The following is a 20,845-nucleotide window of genomic DNA, read 5'->3' on the forward strand; positions in this document are numbered from 1 at the left end:
ATGTTCTTAACACACGTTACAGGTATTATTGTGCACACTTCATCACATTACTATACCTACATTGTTGTAAAATGATTTTTACGCAGCTCGTTGTATGTATCGCGCCAGTTTCTGGATGAAATGAACATCATCAATGACTTTTCACTTGAACACAAATCACGTGTAAAATAGTAGATTATCAGGTCATAAACACTTACTTTTCATCCAGTTCCTCACACAATACTAATGACATCTAAACACTTTTACTACAGCGCATGACTCATTTTAACATTTGCATTACATAACCAACTACATTTACAAGCTTGTTCGAGTGTGATCAAATTGTAGCTCGACTGATAGAGTGTTGCACTTGTGATGTAAAGGAGCGGGGTATGAGTCCTGAAGAGCACAAGTCGACACATTTGAGCCTAAAGTGTCATAGAAGCACTACAAAATGACGTGGTTGTGTCTTTCATCTCACATTTGCTTTTTCTGACACTATCGGTTAGGTTTAGGATTAAGACCTAGGGTAGGGAGGTCGGTTTTGTTGATTTAAAACTCGACATCTGTTTGGAAGAGCATTTAACTCGCTTTTAGCGCCACATAGTGGAAATTTCACCTTGGAACTGCTGCAATATGTGTAAAAATTTTGCCACAGTCACGTATTTTTCACGAGATCAGGCTGGAGATTATGTAAGTAAAATTACATTTTATGTTGACTGAACACAGCTTTTGGCTCTGTGTGATTGGGATTATCTGATCTTTTGTTATTCAACGTTGAACACAGAATCACAGTTCTGTACCTCTGTGGTGCGTCTTCTTCCCAGGGTGCACTATGTTTGTTGTGTTGGTCTTCTGAAGTGCAGTCTGTCTTTGCCTTGGGACTTCAGGAAATGCAAAAATAAGGTGTCGAAAGTTATTGAGTAACTCTTTTTTTGGTTTTGTTTTATGAATTAATTAATTAAATTAATTACACTTTATTGAGCCTGCAGGAAAATTTGTCTTGAAATAATAATAAAAAAAAAGAAATAAAAAAAAAAAAAAAAAAACACAAAGCCTTGTCGTAAATAAATAATAGGACACTAATACCACCTAAACATTCTCACATTAAAAAGCATAAAGATTTAACAAAAAATGCATTATAAGACAAAGTAGAGCAATTAAAACAATATATATATATATATATATATATATATATATATATATATAAATATACAACAGTTAGTTCCGGTCCTCGAATCTGATTGGACGAGAGACGTTCCATGAGCACTGATGGTCTCACACCAGCAGCACTCGGATGCTTCACTGTTTGTATCACTCTGCTTGTGTTCATGCGGTTCTAAACTAAATTGTAAGAGCAATGTATATGTGTTAAGAGCTATATGTGTCTCTTTACATTTATTTTTGTGACATTACATATTTTAGCCAGCAGGTGGCGGCAAAAGACCATTTTTGTGTGTAATATGAGCCAGGTGATGTGAAGTGAGTCAGCATCAGTCAGTGTTTTCATTCATCAGCACTACGTGATTGCTCGGATTACGACTACACTACTAAAGCTGGGAAATAGCTTTTAACAGCTTTAAACTAAGAACTTCAGCATTAAGGCTCATCACAGCTGAGAGACACAACAGACTGATTAATTACACAAACTCAAGGCGCTTATCTCTTACCGGAATTTTTATATTGGAGAGGAAATACTGTTCAAAATGACGGAGGAGATTGCACTTACTTTAGTGAAAGACTCACGCAAAAGCTACCGTGAAATAGGGAGGAATAACCCCGCTTGGATGGCTATTTGTCCACTGAGAATATAGGATGAATTTCACCAAAATGACATTATCTATCTAGTCAGAAAGCTGACTAACAGACTACAGCATCATCAACAGGTGATTGCAAACACTCTCTCTCTCTCTCTCTCTCTCTCTCTCTCTCTCTCACACATACACACACATCCTTGTTTATTCAATAACTTGATAGAAACAGCACAAACTGTGATACTAGTTCTAAAGTGATGCTTTTGAATTACTAACGAAGGCTTGGACGCATCATTTGGTTTGAACCAGCAACGGTAGATTCTGATCCGTTATGTAAGAAAGTAGTTCCATGTACAAATGCGGTTTTTATTACCGTACTCAGTTTTTCCTAATTTTTTTTAATTGACTTGTTCATTGAACTGTTGTATATAAGCAATACCAAACTCGCAATCATGCTATAATGGCCCTAAATCAGCACTGCTGTGATTTACCTACGGCTGAATCACAGCAGTGCTGATGAAGGGCCACATCGCACTCTTGCTCATCTGATACTGCTTAAATATATATATATATATATATATATATATATATATATATATACAGGTGCATCTCAATAAATTAGAATGTCGTGGAAAAGTTCATTTATTTCAGTAATTCAACTCAAATTGTGAAACTTGTGTATTAAATAAGTTCAATGCACACAGACTGAAGTAGTTTAAGTCTTTGGTTCTTTTAATTGTGATGATTTTGGCTCACATTTAACAAAAACCCACCAATTCACTATCTCAAAAAATTAGAATACATCATAAGACCAATAAAAAAAACATTTTTAGTGAATTGTTGGCCTTCTGGAAATTATGTTCATTTACTGTATATGTACTCAATACTTGGTAGGGGCTCCTTTTGCTTTAATTACTGCCTCAATTTGGCGTGGCATGGAGGTGATCAGTTTGTGGCACTGCTGAGGTGGTATGGAAGCCCAGGTTTCTTTGACAGTGGCCTTCAGCTCATCTGCATTTTTTGGTCTCTTGTTTCTCATTTTCCTCTTGACAATACCCCATAGATTCTCTATGGGGTTCAGGTCTGGTGAGTTTGCTGGCCAGTCAAGCACACCAACACCATGGTCATTTAACCAACTTTTGGTGCTTTTGGCAGTGTGGGCAGGTGCCAAATCCTGCTGGAAAATGAAATCAGCATCTTTAAAAAGCTGGTCAGCAGAAGGAAGCATGAAGTGCTCCAAAATGTCTTGGTAAACGGGTGCAGTGACTTTGGTTTTCAAAAAACACAATGGACCAACACCAGCAGATGACATTGCACCCCAAATCATCACAGACTGTGGAAACTTAACACTGGACTTCAAGCAACTTGGGCTATGAGCTTCTCCACCCTTCCTCCAGACTCTAGGACTTTGGTTTCCAAATGAAATACAAAACTTGCTCTCATCTGAAAAGAGGACTTTGGACCACTGGGCAACAGTCCAGTTCTTCTTCTCCTTAGCCCAGGTAAGACGCCAGGAGTGGCATAACAAGAGGAATACGACAACTGTAGCCAAATTCCTTGACATGTCTGTATGTGGTGGCTCTTGATGCCTTGACCCCAGCCTCAGTCCATTCCTTGTGAGGTTCTCCCAAATTCTTGAATCGATTTTGCTTGACAATCATAAGGCTGCGGTTCTCTCGGTTGGTTGTGCATCTTTTTCTTCCACACTTTTTCCTTCCACTCAACTTTCTGTTAACATGCTTGGATACAGCACTCTGTGAACAGCCAGCTTCTTTGGCAATGAATGTTTGTGGCTTACCCTCCTTGTGAAGGGTGTCAATGATTGTCTTCTGGACAACTGTCAGATCAGCAGTCTTCCCCATGATTGTGTAGCCTAGTGAACCAAACTGAGAGACAATTTTGAAGGCTCAGGAAACCTTTGCAGGTGTTTTGAGTTGATTAGCTGATTGGCATGTCACCATATTCTAATTTTTTGAGATAGTGAATTGGTGGGTTTTTGTTAAATGTGAGCCAAAATCATCACAATTAAAAGAACCAAAGACTTAAACTACTTCAGTCTGTGTGCATTGAATTTATTTAATACACGAGTTTCACAATTTGAGTTGAATTACTGAAATAAATGAACTTTTCCAAGACATTCTAATTTATTGAGATGCACCTGTAATCAAGAACCCAAAGTCTGCATTCAAACGTCAGAGATCTCAATGTGAACTCAAACATTTCTCATCAAACTCTCCCAACAACAAATGATCTGAGCTCTGCTATCCACATTCATTTTGTAGCTCTATACTCTTTTTGTGTCTATTTGTATTCCTCCTAAGGAATTTAAGAAGCATCTGAGACACAACTGATATTTCAATCAAACATAAATGAGAACCTTATTTATTTTAAGTCTCATGAGCTCAAATAGAGCAACTTTTGAGCAGCTACAAAGACACAATACTCAATAAAAGAGAGCAATACCTCTTCACTGGTGACAGTGCTGTCATTTTGCTCTGGCCTTCACTCGTATTCTCCATCTTTGTGATCGTCTGGCCTCCACTGTTCCGTCCTAAAGCACAAATTGAGCCGAAGACATCAATCTAACGTTACTGTCTGCATTCAGTTATCCAGAACAATTTCTTATCACATTAAATCTGCCCATCTGTATCCTCCAAACAACCAGATGCTCGTCTCTCTTTTATTGTTTCAAGTGATTACCGTTCAAAGGCCGTTTCCACGATTACGTGTGCGAATGACAGAACAATAGAGGTGTAGCACACGTGTCAGGTCAGGCATGTGTTACGGACCGTGTCATTTCACAAACACATTTCTTGACCTGGCTGAGCAACTCTGGCTTTTTGTTGGCATGCCAGATCACCATGGCGTTAAGCAATGACTTTCAGACATATATAAGTGTGACTTAAGTGTCCAATTCTTTCTTACTTGTGGCCACTATAGACATTTATTACATTATGAATGCCATGTCTTGTGCGGTGTGTGCTGCAATAACATGGACCTGTAACATGATTACGGTCTTGGTCCTGCTCACCTGCAGTGATGTTCTGTGTGCTTCTCTTTGGGTAGGTCTTACTGCGGGATCTGATCACCTGCAGGTCTGCTCGAGGTACAGATACAGACTCTCGTCCAATCTGCATCGCAGTCTTTCCACTGGGGACAGAGACAGACAACTTAATAATTAACAAATCATACCTAAATAATAGCTTAAAGGGATAGTTCACCCAAAAATGAAATTTTTGTGAAGATTAATAATCTGAATAAACAGTTTGTAAATCAGCAGAACACATTTGAAGAAAAACAGAGAAATATCTCAGCTCAGAAGGTCCTTATAATGCAAGTGGATGGTGATCAGACTTTTGAAGCTCCAATAATCACAGGCAGTCAGCATAAACGTCATCCATATGACTCCAGCGGTTAAATTAATGTCTTCTAAAGTGATACAATCACAATAGTACTTTTTAACTATAATCCAACGCTTCTGGTAAGCTTCACGAGAACGCTGAGTTCACGCGATCTCTCGTGTGACGTATTAACGCTGGCATGTTATGGACATAATCTCATGTTTTTCTCACAGTTGAGACATCCAGGACAAGCACACAAATGCACCATTGTGAGTAAAGAAACAGATAAAGACAGATCGAAACCAAAACTAACGAAGTTTCTGTATAGCACTCCTCCTTCTCACTTGTAAACAGCACTGCTCTTCCGGATGTGTCGCACGTGCGTCAGTTCTCACTTGAACATGCCAACGCGATTACATCACACGGCCATACCGCTGCTAACCGAAAGCAAGGCTTCATAGTTAAAAAAGTACTTAAATATTGACCTTTTTCGCACCAAAAGCGATCGTGTCACATTAATTTAACCGCTGGAGTCGTATGGATGACGTTTATGCTGACTGTCTGTGATATTTGGAGCTTCAAAAGTCTGATCACCATCCACTTGCATTATAAGGACCTTCTGAGCTGAGATATTTTACTATTTTTCTTCATATGTGTTCTGCTGATGAAGGAAAGTCATACACACCTGGGATACCATGAGGTTGAGTAAACAATGAGCGAATTTTCATTTTTGGGTGAACTGTCCCTTTAATAAATAATACATGCTTCTGTATCCCTATAAACATGAGTTTTAACCAAATCAATATATTTAAATAATCACTGTTTAGCAGTTACATAGTGTTGCTTCACTTATTTCACTTATATTCACTTATTTCAATATCATTATATTCTTTTTCCACTGCTAAACTGCCAGCCATAACATTCAATTGATAAAGTAAAAAAATTTCAGTATTTATATATATATATAGCCTTTATATATTATATACTGTATAAATTAGGACTGTGAATCAATTAAATATTTTCATAATTAATCGTACAGTTTTCTGTGATTAATCGTGATTAATCGCAATTAAATTATTGTACATGATACATTGCAACATTTAATAAATCTTCATAAACAATTTAATTTATACTTTGTTCCAAAGAACTTACAAGAAATCGGTTAGTCATCATTTATTTTAATTATTTAAATATGTACGTGTTAAAATGTGTTTTTGTTTTGTTTTTCACGGATAGAGTTAATTTAGTATGCCATAAAATCAGTGGTCATGTTGTAATTACAATTTGGGTTTTCCAGTGGACTTTGTTTAATAATAGGATCAAATGGGCAGATTTAATTCACATCAAACTTTATTGGCAAGAGAAACTTAAGTGTACAGTACCAATGCATTATTAGACACTATACATACAGATATACATACATACTGAATGCTGAAGTTTAATTTGCTGAAGTTTAAAATCTCAAAACTACTATTTTCTCTGGCTGCCGTTCAGTGTTTGCAAGTATACCTGACAGTAGCTTGCTGAACGATCAGGCCCTTCTCAGTCTCTATCGCGCACATGCTGGGTCTCTTTCACGGTTTCGCTTTTGAAACAGGTTCAAATGAAAGTGAGTGAGTGTTTTCGGGTGATGCAAAGAGATATGGCAGCTTGCCTGTATCTCTCGCACCTCTGGTTCAACGCTTGCGGGTGAAGTCTCCATGCTCCGTACAGTTAGCATCTGCTCAGGACATGCGTCGTGTGTAATGAATAAGCGTGCGTTGCTTCGCACAATCAGTTTCTGTATTAGGATGTGCAGCTGAGTCGAGCGTGTACCTCCTGAATATTTATATATGTCAATTTTAGCCACAGAAAGTGGGGAAAAACATTAGTGAAGTTTTGCCCTTTGTACAAAAGTGCCTGGGTTTGTTCCTGGCAGGCATCAGATGCCCTAACCCCACCCTAATTGGAGTCTGTAGGTTGAGTAGCCTGCCAGGAACAACTCGGGACACCTTTCTCCTATTGCGTTAAGTTTCAGGAAGTAAAAAAAACGGATACTGCATTAATTGCGTAATTTTTTTTTTTAACGTGTTAAACAAAAAATATTAATTGCAGAAATTAACGCGTTAAATTTCCCATCCCTAACATATATATATATATATACATAATGTGTACTAACCTGTAGCGATGCTTCGAGCCCAGAGAGCTGAATTTAGACAGTTTCCTCGTCAATGAATTAGACTCATTTTCTGGCATTCTGTAAATGATAGAACATTTTAAATAGAGCAAATAGACAAATATATAAAAACACTTCACATAATGACACTTCGTTATATGCATTTCTTACAATTCTTCTTCTTCTTCTTTTTTTTTATCCCCCTTTCTCCCCAATTTGGAATGCCCAATTCCCACTACTTAGTAGGTGCTCGTGGTGGCGCGGTTACTCGCCTCAATCTGGGTGGTGGAGGACAAGTCTCAGTTGCCTCCGCTTCTGAGACCGTCAATCCGCGCATCTTATCACGTGACTCGTTGTGCATGACACCGCGGAGACTCACAGCATGTGGAGGCTCATGCTACTCTCCACGATCCACACACAACTTACCACACGCCCCATTGAGAGCGAGAACCACTAATCACGACCACGAGGAGGTTACCCCATGTGACTCTATCCTCCCTAGCAACCGGCCCAATTTGGTTGCTTAGGAGACCTGGCTGGAGTCACACAGCACGCCCTGTATTCGAACTTGTGACTCCAGGGGTGATAGTTCTTACAATTCTTCTTTAAATTTTCACTCCTGAGAAAAAGTCTTTTTCCAAAAATCTGTTATTTAGACACATATTTTAATGAGGTTAATTACAAAGCTTTTCTCTCATTAAAATGCAAAAGCTTTGAAAGTATAACTCTGAGAACACACAGAGTTTGTTTCACCAACCGGCAGACAAATTAAAAGCCAGAACATAATGACAGATTTGAATAAAACGCAGGCATGTTGTATTCTGTCTAATTCTACAGTGCAGATGTTATTGCTGGATAAAACATTCAGAGATCGCTGTGAATACGACTGCTATGATGATAAAACAAGATTTGGCATGTTTTTAAAACACGTTTAAGTTTTGGGATTTTTTTAGATGAAAATGGTAAGTGTGATCTCTTAGTAAAGTAACGGTCACACCGATTAAAACACTGAACGTTTAATTCTTAATGTTAGAGGTTTGATCAAATCCCTATGAGCAATAGTAATAGTAATGACCTAGCAAATACCAATTATCAATAATTTGTTCTTATTCATCCTCTTTAAAGTCATAAAGTTTCAGTATTCGTTTTTCACGTTGTCTCCTGAGTTTGGAGGTGTAACATGTGTCAATCTATCTCCTGTTGCTCTTTGTGTTTCCTGAAGCATCTTGAGTTTCACACACGGATTACCAGCAGAAATCCCCGTCCTTGTGCGTTGTGAGCGCGGTAAAGCTCTTTGGGGAGTGAAATAACACTGTTCTGATTAAATAAACACCAGGGACAGGGGAAGGATTGCACGGTATTCCCCAAAAGCTTTCCTTGAATATAAGTCTCAGTAAAGCTTGAGGAATGTAAATGGCCCTTCAGTTCACAGTGTTTCTCTGTGAGATCAAACAGGATGAAGTATAACACATCAGGATTGGTCTTTCTGCACTAAAAAAAAGGTTAGTGAGGATTAAGATGCTTTTAAAGTGTATAAAGTTGTTCAAACTTCAGCTATTTTTTACCTGAAATGTACAGATTGATTCTGCAATATTCTATCATATTCTTTACTTTAATAAAACTGGTTATGTTACGTTACCACATGAAGCACATTTGTAGGTTACCTGACAATAACTTATAGGGTAATACCATGGTACTGAAAGATTACGTTATTTATATACCATGGAATTTACAAGTAATTTCACTTAATACTATGGTATTGCCACGGTATATGTCCCAAAAAAATATGGAATTAATATAGTATCTCCATAAATATACAGTAGTGTTGGTATTACCATAGTGCATTTCCAAAACTACTGCATTACTATGGCACATGTCAACAACAAAGGCTATTACCCTGGTACTTGTCCAAAAAAACTTGTTTTACCATAGTAAATGACCAGAAAACATGGTATTTCCAGGGTACATGTCCAAAAGAAATCATGGTATTAACATAGTATATATATATCCAAAAATGTGGTATTACCACAGTAAATGACCAAAAACATGGTACATGACCAAAAAACAAGGTTTTACCATAGTACGACAAACAACATGGTATTACCAGGGTACATGTAAAAAATAAAGGTATTACCATAGTAAATGTCCAAAATTATGGTATAACCCTGACTGGTACACGTCCAAAACATGGCATCACCATAGTACCACAAACAAAATGGCATTACCATAGTACCACAAACAACATGGTATTACCATAGTACCACAAACAACATGGCATTACCATAGTACCACAAACAACATGGTATTACCATAGTACCACAAACAACATGGCATTACCATAGTACCACAAACAACATGGTATTACCATAGTACCACAAACAACATGGCATTACCATAGTACCACAAACAACATGACATTACCATAGTACCACAAACAACATGGCATTACCATAGTACCACATAGTACCACAAACAACATGGCATTACCATATTACCACAAACAACATGGCATTACCATAGTACCACAAACAACATGGTATTACCATAGTACCACAAACAACATGGCATTACCATAGTACCACAAACAACATGTCATTGGCATTACCATAGTACCACAAACAACATGGTATTACCATAGTACCACAAACAACGTGGTATTACCATAGTACCACAAACAACGTGGCATTACCATAGTACCACAAACAAAATGGCATTACCATAGTACCACAAACAACATGTCATTGGCATTACCATAGTACCACAAACAACATGGCATTACCATAGTACCACAAACAACATGGCATTACCATAGTACCACAAACAACATGGTATTACCATAGTACCACAAACAACGTGGCATTACCATAGTACCACAAACAAAATGGTATTACCATAGTACCACAAACAACATGGTATTATTATAGTACCACAAACAACATGGTATTACCATAGTACCACAAACAACATGGCATTACCATAATACCACAAACAACATGGCATTACCATAGTACCACAAACAACATGGTATTACCATAGTACCACAAACAACGTGGCATTACCATAGTACCACAAACAACGTGGTATTACCATAGTACCACAAACAACATGGTATTACCATAGTACCACAAACAACATGGCATTACCATAGTACCACAAACAACATGGCATTACCATAGTACCACAAACAACGTGGCATTACCATAGTACCACAATCAACGTGGTATTACCATAGTACCACAAACAACGTGGCATTACCATAGTACCACAAACAACGTGGTATTACCATAGTACCACAAACAACATGGTATTACCATAGCACCACAAACAACATGGCATTACCATAGTACCACAAACAACATGGTATTACCATAGTACCACAAACAACGTGGCATTACCATAGTACCACAAACAACGTGGTATTACCATAGTACCACAAACAACATGGTATTACCATAGCACCACAAACAACATGGCATTACCATAGTACCACAAACAACATGGTATTACCATAGTACCACAAACAACATGGCATTACCATAGTACCACAAACAACATGGTATTACCATAGTACCACAAACAACGTGGCATTACCATAGTACCACAAACAACATGACATTACCATAGTACCACAAACAACATGGCATTACCATAGTACCACATAGTACCACAAACAACATGGCATTACCATAGTACCACGTAGTACCACAAACAACATGGTATTACCAGGGTACATGTCCAAAAAATCTGGTATTTCCATAGTAAATGTAGAAAATTATGGTATTACCATGGGATATGTTATGGCATTACATTAGTGTAAAATATGGCATTAGTGTAAAAAAAAAAAAAAAAAATATATATATATATATTTAATACCATAGTGCATGCCCAAAAAATATGGTGTTACCATAGTAAATTATAGTATTACCCTGGTTTTTGTTCAAATAAAACTGGTATTACCATAGTAAATGACAAGAAAACATGGTATTATAAGGGTACATGTCCAAAAGAAATCATGGTATTAACACAATATAAATCCAAAAATCTGGTATTACCCTGGTACATGTCCAAGAAACATGGTATTATCACAGTAAATTACCAAAAACACTGTACATGACTAAAAAACATGACATTATTATCTTACATGTAAAAAAGAATCACGGTTTAACATAGTATATGTCCAGATAACATGGCAATACAACAGTAAATGACCAAAACATATGGCATTACCATAGTAAACTGACAAAGAACATGGTATTAACATAGTACAAGACCAAAACCAAGGGAACACAATGAAATACCAATACCAGAAAGTGTAAGTTGTCTTCTACCTGAAGAAGGTGTGATGCTCCACACAACATTTCCAGAGATTCTTACACGCCGTCTTACTGGGAGCATCAAAAAAGAATGAAGTTTCATTACACTGTGAAAAAAAGAAAAAAAGAGAAAATGTTTTATAGATGTATATTCTATATTCTGCTTTATGTTAAATGTTGAACCTCATAACCCTGATGTGCTGTAATTAGTCTGTTCTCACGAGATTAAATGAACTGGGTCGTTAAAGGCAGATCCCCCTGCACTCACACGATTAATCGGCCCCTGGAGGAAAGGCTTTATACACACTTTCAAGGGAATCTCACGAGGGGCTTAAAGGCCGCCATAACACTCGATCAATAATGGGATTTTCATTGACTCCACAAAGAATTTTCCTTTGTGTGTTGAACGGTTCTCACATGGAATTTTCCACACAGAGGTCATGATTGGTGCAAATGGATGTAACGAAAGCATCTGCAATGACATGTTTTGGAAATACATGTACAAGTTTTAATATCTAATTTTTCTGCTTGCTCTGAAAAGGAATAGAGGTGGAGCACGGGTGGCTCAGCGAGTATTGACGCTGACTACCACCCCTGAAGTCACGCGTTTGAATCCAGGGTGTGCTGAGTGACTCCAGCCAGGTCTCCTAAGCAACCAAATTGGCCCGGTTGCTAGGGAGGGTAGAGTCACATGGGGTAACCTCCTTATGGTCGTGATTAGTGGTTCTCGCTCTCAATGGGGCATGTGGTAAGTTGTGCGTGGATCGTGGAGAGTAGCATGAGCCTCCACATGCTGTGAGTCTCCGCGGTGTCATGCACAACGAGTCACGTGATAAGATGCGCGGATTGACGGTCTCAGAAGCGGAGGCAACTGAGACTTGTCCTCCGCCACCCGGATTGAGGTGAGTAACCGCACCACCACGAGGACCTACAAAGTAGTGGGAATTGGGCATTCCAAATTGGGAGAAAAGGGGATAAAAAAATTAAAAATAAAATAAAAATCTAAATATTTTGTCATTATACTGAATATTTTACTTACGTCTCTGCCCATAACCCGCAGCTCAAATTGCGTCTCCTTGAAATATACTTTTGTAATTCTTGGCCTGAAACATCATACATTAAAAAGACCTTAGGATTTTTTAAATTACGTTGTATAATAAAAAAAAAAAAAAAAAAAAAAAAAAAAAAAAAAAAAAAATAAATATATATATATATATATATATATTTTATAAAAAAATACATAAAATAAAAAATAATATAATACAATATAAATAAAATAAAAAATAATATAATATTAAATTCAATTAAATTAAATAATTAAGCAGGTAAAAAATTCTGTATATGTAAACCCACCAGAAATATTTGCCGACTTGTGTTTTATTTTTGTAAACAACAACTCCAACAGGCGTCAGTCCCAGAAAGTATTCAGATTGCTGTTCACCCTAAAAACATACGCATTTAAAAGCTTTAAATAATTAATACAGAAGATAAATACCAACACCACAGAACTAAACAGAGGAAAATAAAAACTTGTAATATAACAACAGAGATTAAAGTGAACTGAAGAGCTTGTGGCTCTGCTTACAAACACAGGGTGCAGGTCGACTCCGTACATTTCCAGTGTCTTGGCGATTCCCAAGTAATTATTTTCAGCTTCTGCGGGCACCTGACCCCTGCACAGAGAGGTCATGATATTGAACACAAAACTTAGAAGAGAAACAATCAAAATGCATAACGCAATAATCAAAGCCATAGGTAAAATACACCGTAAACTGAAAATGTGCAGGTGTTACCTCAAGGAACAATTTTTTACTTCATCTCACCCTTAAAACTGACAGTCATTTGAACATAATTTTTGACTTCTAAAACCAGTTAATGTAGATGTTACCACATGAAGCACATTCTGAGGTTGCCTGACAAAACATTTATTAAGTGCAAGACACACCGTATAGCTCCTTCAGGACCAATCCTTCAAATATTAATCATTAACTCACATATTTATCCAGAAATATTTGAACGTAATTTTCAGCATTTTTTCAAACTCGTTTAAGAAATCAGTGATTTGTATAGTGTGTTTTTCACAGACTGATTAACAGACACATTCCAGTGAGGTCAAACGAAAATCAGCTGTTAATTTAACCTACTAATGCAAAAGCATTGAGGCAGGCACAGAATTTTAACACTAATTCAGATGAGATTAAACTTTATTGATCCCACAGGGGACATTCAGGAAGGACAATCAAGAGTAACGTGCAGATATACTGTATGTTCATAGGGGTGTAAATATTGGCTGAGACACCAATTTGATTATGATTATTTACTAAATGATGCAAAGCATCATCACATTTCAAATTCGGACATGATTTAATTAGGTGCAATGTAATTTTTTTGCATGCTTTTTAATGCACTTTTTAATGCCCCCCCCCCCTAAACAAAGCAAAACAAAACAATGCATTAAGAAAATGAAGCTTATTTTAATTTTTTTGCATTGCAACATTATTTTCATGGCAATTAAACACATTTCCACCCATTTTTCCTAGGCTTTAATTTCTTTCTTACATAATTTGTATTATATGTTGGCGTGAAATGTGACCTGGACATGTTCTTGACATGTTTCGTGAGATTCACCATGCTATATATACAGTGTCTGTTGATATACACACTCTGGTAATGCTCAAACACATGCTGATGTGTGATCACCGCTCATTCGCCGGCCGTCTCGTGCTCCTGTGTTCACGAGTCGCCCCATCATGCCCAGCAGGGAGGATCACATATGTGTGAATGCATTAAGGATTCCTTTCACAGAGCAGATTGGCGCAGGGCAGGCGAGCGTGCAGGGTGGGGCCTGGGTGATTGTAGATGTTCTTTTATAAAGTGTCGAGCCCCGTCAATTGCAGCCACCCCAGGGACTTAACCACATTCAGCCCTTTCATTTGGCCCCTGTGCGTGCGTGTGGCTGCATATTGCCTCCTAATCGTTGCAGCGTTTATTGTGCACAGCAAATCTGGTGCAGTGTGAGAAACATCACAGACACGAGTTCAAATCACCCACGATTCTTTTGTTCTGACACTAAGAGCGTTTTCCATATCCTTACACTCTCTTTGTCTACGGCTGTGTGGAATGGAATACTAGCACGAGGGGCGGCTTTATGCCAAGGACCCCTAAATATGTCGATCCCCTTCCTAAAGGCAGCTATTTATTGTTATGTATTATAATCAAGATAATAAGATTTGTTTTCAGAGAATATACAGGTGTTGGGGTCTAACGTGCCATTTTTTTATTTGAGAGCTTCAAGATTTTCAGTGAATAAAGACTTAAATTCACATCTGTTCCTCACAGAAAGCTTTCGTAAGGCTTCAGAAGACTTCCAATACAGCACATGACTCGCATGAACTACTTATATGATGCTCGACAGCCCCAGTCCTCATTCACGTCATTCATTATATGGAAAAGACCAGCCAGAATAGTCCTCAAACATTTCCCTTTTGGGGTTCCACGAAAGGAAGTCAGATGGGTTTAAAATGACATGAGGGTGAGTAAATAATGACAGAATTTAAATTTTTGGGTGAACCATCGCTTTAATGTAATACCAGTGATATTAACTTCTGGAGTAGACGTGTATGTCTGGTTTGGCTCAACAATCTAAATCTTCAGTGTGTTGACAACAGATTGAGTTTCATTTAATTACACACATGCAGACAGTCTTGATACATAATATTGAGTTTCAATGGAGAACCACTGGTAATCTAGAACTATGATTAATCTGTGTCTGCATATCCGCCCATGAATGTCTTTAGGAGAAACAAGACATGATGACAAAAGAATTGAAAGCTCAACATCTGACATAATCAACACACACCTTCTGCTTTCGGATTACTCATAAAATCATTTGAATGCGTGATAACATCTAATCCTGCTCTTGCTTTTGTGTTCGAGTGATGAATCTACAGGACAGATTCGTCTGTTTTTCCACATCCAAAAATGGTGTTACCATCATAATGACCAAAATGATGGTAACACCCTAGTACATGTCCAAAAACATGGCATTACCATAGTATGAACAAAAAAACATGGTATTATCATGGTAAATGTCCAGAATTATCGTATTACCATGGTAAATGTCCAAAATGATCATATTACCATGGCACATGTCCAAAAACATGGCATTACCATAATATGAACAAAAACAACATGGTATTATCATGGTAAATGTCCCAAAAAAAACAAAACATGGTTTTACATAGCACATGACCACAAAGCAAGGTATTACCATGGTAAATGTCCAAAATGATCATATTACCATGGCACATGTCCAAAAACATGGCATTACCATAGTACGAACAAAAAAACATGGTATTAACATGGTAAATGTCCAAAATGATCATATTACCATAGCACATGTCCAAAAACATGGCATTACCATAATATGAACAAAAACAACATGGTATTATCATGGTAAATGTCCCAAAAAAAACAAAACATGGTTTTACATAGCACATGACCACAAAGCAAGGTATTACCATAGTAAATGTCCAAAATGATGGTATCACCCAAGTACATGTCCAAAAACATGGCATTACCATAGTATGAACAAAAAAACATGGTATTACCATGGTAAATGTCCAGAATTATCGTATTACCATAGTAAATGTCCAAAATGATGGTATCACCCTAGTACATGTCCAAAAACATGGTATTATCATGGTAAATGTAAACAATTATGGTATACCATGGCACATGTCCAAAAACATGGTATTACCATGGTAAATGTCCAAAATGATGGTAACACCCTAGTACATGTCCAAAAACATGGTATTACCATAGTACGAACAAAAAAACATGGTATTACCATGGTAAATGTAAACAATTATGGTATACCATGGCACATGTCCAAAAACATGGTATTACCATGGTAAATGTCCAAAATGATGGTAACACCCTAGTACATGTCCAAAAACATGGTATTACCATAGTACGAACAAAAAAACATGGTATTACTATGGTAAATGTAAACAATTATGGTATACCATGGCACATGTCCAAAAACATGGTATTACCATGGTAAATGTCCAAAATGATGGTAACACCCTAGTACATGTCTAAAAACATGGCATTACCATAGTACGAACAAAAAAACATGGTATTACCATGGTAAATGTCCAAAATGATGGTATCACCCAAGTACATGTCCAAAAACATGGTATTACCATGGTAAATGTCCAAAATGATGGTAACACCCTAGTACATGTCCAAAAACATGGTATTACCATAGTACGAACAAAAAAACATGGTATTACCATGGTAAATGTAAACAATTATGGTATACCATGGCACATGTCCAAAAACATGGTATTACCATGGTAAATGTCCAAAATGATGGTAACACCCTAGTACATGTCCAAAAACATGGCATTACCATAGTACGAACAAAAAAACATGGTATTACCATGGTAAATGTCCAAAATGATGGTAACACCCAAGTACATGTCCAAAAACATGGTATTACCATGGTAAATGTAAACAATTATGGTATACCATGGCACATGTCCAAAAACATGGTATTACCATGGTAAATGTCCAAAATGATGGTATCACCCAAGTACATGTCCAAAAACATGGCATTACCATAGTATGAACAAAAAAACATGGTATTACCATGGTAAATGTCCAAAATGATGGTATCACCCTAGTACATGTCCAAAAACATGGTATTATCATGGTAAATGTAAACAATTATGGTATACCATGGCACATGTCCAAAAACATGGTATTACCATGGTAAATGTCCAAAATGATGGTAACACCCTAGTACATGTCCAAAAACATGGTATTACCATAGTACGAACAAAAAAACATGGTATTACCATGGTAAATGTAAACAATTATGGTATACCATGGCACATGTCCAAAAACATGGTATTACCATGGTAAATGTCCAAAATGATGGTATCACCCTAGTACATGTCCAAAAACATGGTATTATCATGGTAAATGTAAACAATTATGGTATACCATGGCACATGTCCAAAAACATGGTATTACCATGGTAAATGTCCAAAATGATGGTATCACCCAAGTACATGTCCAAAAACATGGCATTACCATAGTATGAACAAAAAAACATGGTATTACCATGGTAAATGTCCAAAATGATGGTAACACCCAAGTACATGTCCAAAAACATAGCATTACCATAGTACGAACAAAAAAACATGGTATTATCATGGTAAATGGCCCCCCCCCCCCCCCAAAAAAAAACATGGTTTTACATAGCACATGACCAAAAAGCAAGGTATTACCATAGTAAATATCCAAAATGATGGTATCACCCAAGTACATGTCCAAAAACATGGTATTACCATAGTAAATGTCCAAAATGATGGTATCACCCTAGTACATGTCCAAAAACATGGTATTACCATAGAATGAACATAAAACATGGTATTACCATAGTAAATGTCCAAAATGATGGTATCACCCAAGTACATGTCCAAAAACATGGTATTACCATGGTAAATGTCCAAAATGATGGTATCACCCTGGTGCATGTCCCAAAACATGTTATGATATTAGGGACTTGTACACATCCAAAAATATGGACATAATGACACTGCTGGATTGTTTTTAAATTATTCTTCTATTTGTTATTGTCTACTTGAAAATGAAAACAAAACTTTTAAGTACTTACTGGGCTGAGAAGAACAGTAACTACAAACTGTAATCACTGGAACTGAAACACTGGCTATGCATACTGCATACTGCATACTGACCAGTATATACTCTATAAAACATTACGCTGTAGTATGTATGCTGCATGCTAAACAGCATGTTTAATGCTCATTTGTCACACTGGAAACGGAAGGTCAAATTAAGTGCATGACATTGTGGGATACAGTATACACACAGTGTGCTACAGCGCCCTTTGTGGTTGCAATGCGTACTTATAAAAGAGAATATGGATTATGGTGTGTGACATGGAGTTGCTTATTGTCTTACATGACAGTTTTATGGACCTGCTCGATGGCGTCCTCTAGTTCTTCTTTCTGATCGGGTACAAAGCGATATTCTGACACGTAACCTGGCGTATGTTTGTACGGGTCGTAATCTCCGAGCTCAGCTGTGGAAGAACACACAGAAGACACAGTTAATATCAGAGCAAGAGGCTAAAATGACTGACTGTAATCTGTGAGGTAATCAACTTTCCTATTAGTCAGATTTGCATTTCATGAAAGAAACGCCAGTGCTTGCAAGACAGCATGAAAACAGTGTTGAGTTTAAGGTAAAAATGTAGTTAGAAAAGTTGTAAATCCACATATAGTTAAATATTACAATGACATCATCACATCAAGTCAGTAGGAGATTGTCAGACTTTAATGTTACATTTCTTGCATTTCTTTGTTTTGTAAAACAAAAATACATAGCAGACCAAGAAATGAAATTATCCATAAAAGGTTCAAGCTGAATTAATTGCAGAAAACTGTGAAGAAGAAAAGAAGTTCATTTAATGAACAATATAAAGAAGCATGAGGGATTTCAATACAGTTCTGCTGAGCAAACACTGTACGAGAAATAAACACTTGTACGTACATTGAATGGCAAGAGCTGCCAGCTGTGCACTTATATTAAATGGACATGGAAGTCGACCCTGAAGAACATCCTGCTTCACCTGCAGAAAGAACTGATACCTGACAGACAAACAGACAAATATTATTAAAGATATACTGCACTCTTAGACTAGATCACATGCAATGACTAATGATTTTGAAATGATTAAAATAATTGATTGATTGCTCCTCTATATGGTGAAATCTATATTTAATTTCATTTTAAAACAGAATGCACACCTTGTAATTTCCTCTTTCAGTTTACAAGGATCTTCGGTGTAAAATTTCACCCCAAAATAGAGTGTATACGGAGGTCCAGCTGTAATTAATAAAAAAACAAACAAACATTAAACTCAGATAGAGTGATTTGGAGATTTACTGGTAACACTTTATTTTATAGTGTAAGGGATAATGTACAGTACAGCCAACTGGTCATTACTGCAAAAAATAAAAGAAACTAAAATAAACCAATCAATACATAAAATAACCCCGAGAGGGTGATCAGAAGTGGTTAATTTTCATTATAATGACCAGCTCACTGTACATTATCCATCTTGTTTCATGGTTCCTTAACAAATAAATAAATAAATAAATAAATAAATGCACATGACGGGGGCCTGGTAGCTCAGCGAGTATTGACACTGACTACCACCCCTGGTGTCGTGAGTTCGAATCCAGAGGGTGCTGAGTGACTCCAGCCAGGTCTCCTAAGCAACCAAATTGGCTCGGTTGCTAGGGAGGGTAGAGTCACATGGGGTAACCTCCTTGTGGTCGCGATTAGTTGTTCTCGCTCTCAATGGGGCGTGTGGTAAATTGTGTGTGGATCGTGGAGAGTAGTATGAGCCTCCACATGCTGTGAGTCTCCGTGGTGTCATGCACAACAAGTCACGTGATAAGATGCGCGGATTGACGGTCTCAGAAGCGGAGGCAACTGAGACTTGTCCTCTGCCACCTGGATTGAGGTGAGTAACCGCGCCACCACGAGGACCTACTAAGTAGTGGGAATTGGGCATTCCAAAATTGGGGAGAAATAAATAAATAAATAAATAAATGCACATGAAATATTGATTTGAGTTGAAATGATTACATTACGAGAGAAGAAAGAGACACAAAACTAGCATAGGAAATCACTTGTCTGAGACTACAGTCAATTATACAATTTAACTCTAATTATACAAAAATATTTAATTACTGAACGCCCAAGCAGAATGTAGAATTGCCCAAAAAGTATCACGGCAAAAAATTATTTTAGCCTATTTACACATTTCAATTTCATAACAAAATTCCATTGAATTGAATTGAGTAATCTCTGACATAATAAACTTAATAAAACTTAAATATGTTTGATTAAATAACTGGAGTTAAATTTGTTTTATTAATTACATTTTGTTAAAGATTCCTTAATTCAATTTGATGAAATTTTGTTATAAAAATTGAAATGTGTAAATCTAAAAAAATCGGCTAAAATATTTCATAATGGTATAGACGTATAATAATTGTAATCAATTTTCTTCCCAATTTGGAATGCCCATTTCCCAATGTGCTCTAAGCCCTCGTGGTGGCGTAGTGACTCGCCTCAATCCGGGTGGCGGAGGATGAATCTCAGTTGCCTCCACATCTGAGACCATCAATCCACGCATCTTATCAAGTGGCTTGATGAGCGCGTTACCACGGAGACGTAGTGCGTGTGGAGGCTTCA

At 37.1% G+C, this 20,845-nt stretch overlaps 1 protein-coding gene across 1 annotated transcript in view; it reads right to left on the minus strand.

The window, feature by feature from the left end:
- LOC127433070 (band 4.1-like protein 4) overlaps positions 1-20,845 on the minus strand; it is a 62,269-nt gene that overhangs the window by 12,696 nt on the left and 28,728 nt on the right. The window contains exons 4-14 of the mRNA XM_051684715.1: positions 19,387-19,465; positions 19,130-19,227; positions 18,539-18,659; positions 13,128-13,215; positions 12,896-12,984; positions 12,582-12,645; positions 11,558-11,649; positions 7,233-7,310; positions 4,765-4,883; positions 4,197-4,284; positions 783-863 (exon numbers count right to left, since the gene is read on the minus strand). Coding sequence (XP_051540675.1) covers positions 783-863; positions 4,197-4,284; positions 4,765-4,883; positions 7,233-7,310; positions 11,558-11,649; positions 12,582-12,645; positions 12,896-12,984; positions 13,128-13,215; positions 18,539-18,659; positions 19,130-19,227; positions 19,387-19,465 — 997 coding nt within the window. The remainder of the gene's footprint in view (positions 1-782; positions 864-4,196; positions 4,285-4,764; positions 4,884-7,232; positions 7,311-11,557; positions 11,650-12,581; positions 12,646-12,895; positions 12,985-13,127; positions 13,216-18,538; positions 18,660-19,129; positions 19,228-19,386; positions 19,466-20,845) is intronic.

Source organism: Myxocyprinus asiaticus, chromosome 42, assembly GCF_019703515.2.
Source record: "Myxocyprinus asiaticus isolate MX2 ecotype Aquarium Trade chromosome 42, UBuf_Myxa_2, whole genome shotgun sequence".
NCBI lineage: Eukaryota > Metazoa > Chordata > Actinopteri > Cypriniformes > Catostomidae > Myxocyprinus > Myxocyprinus asiaticus.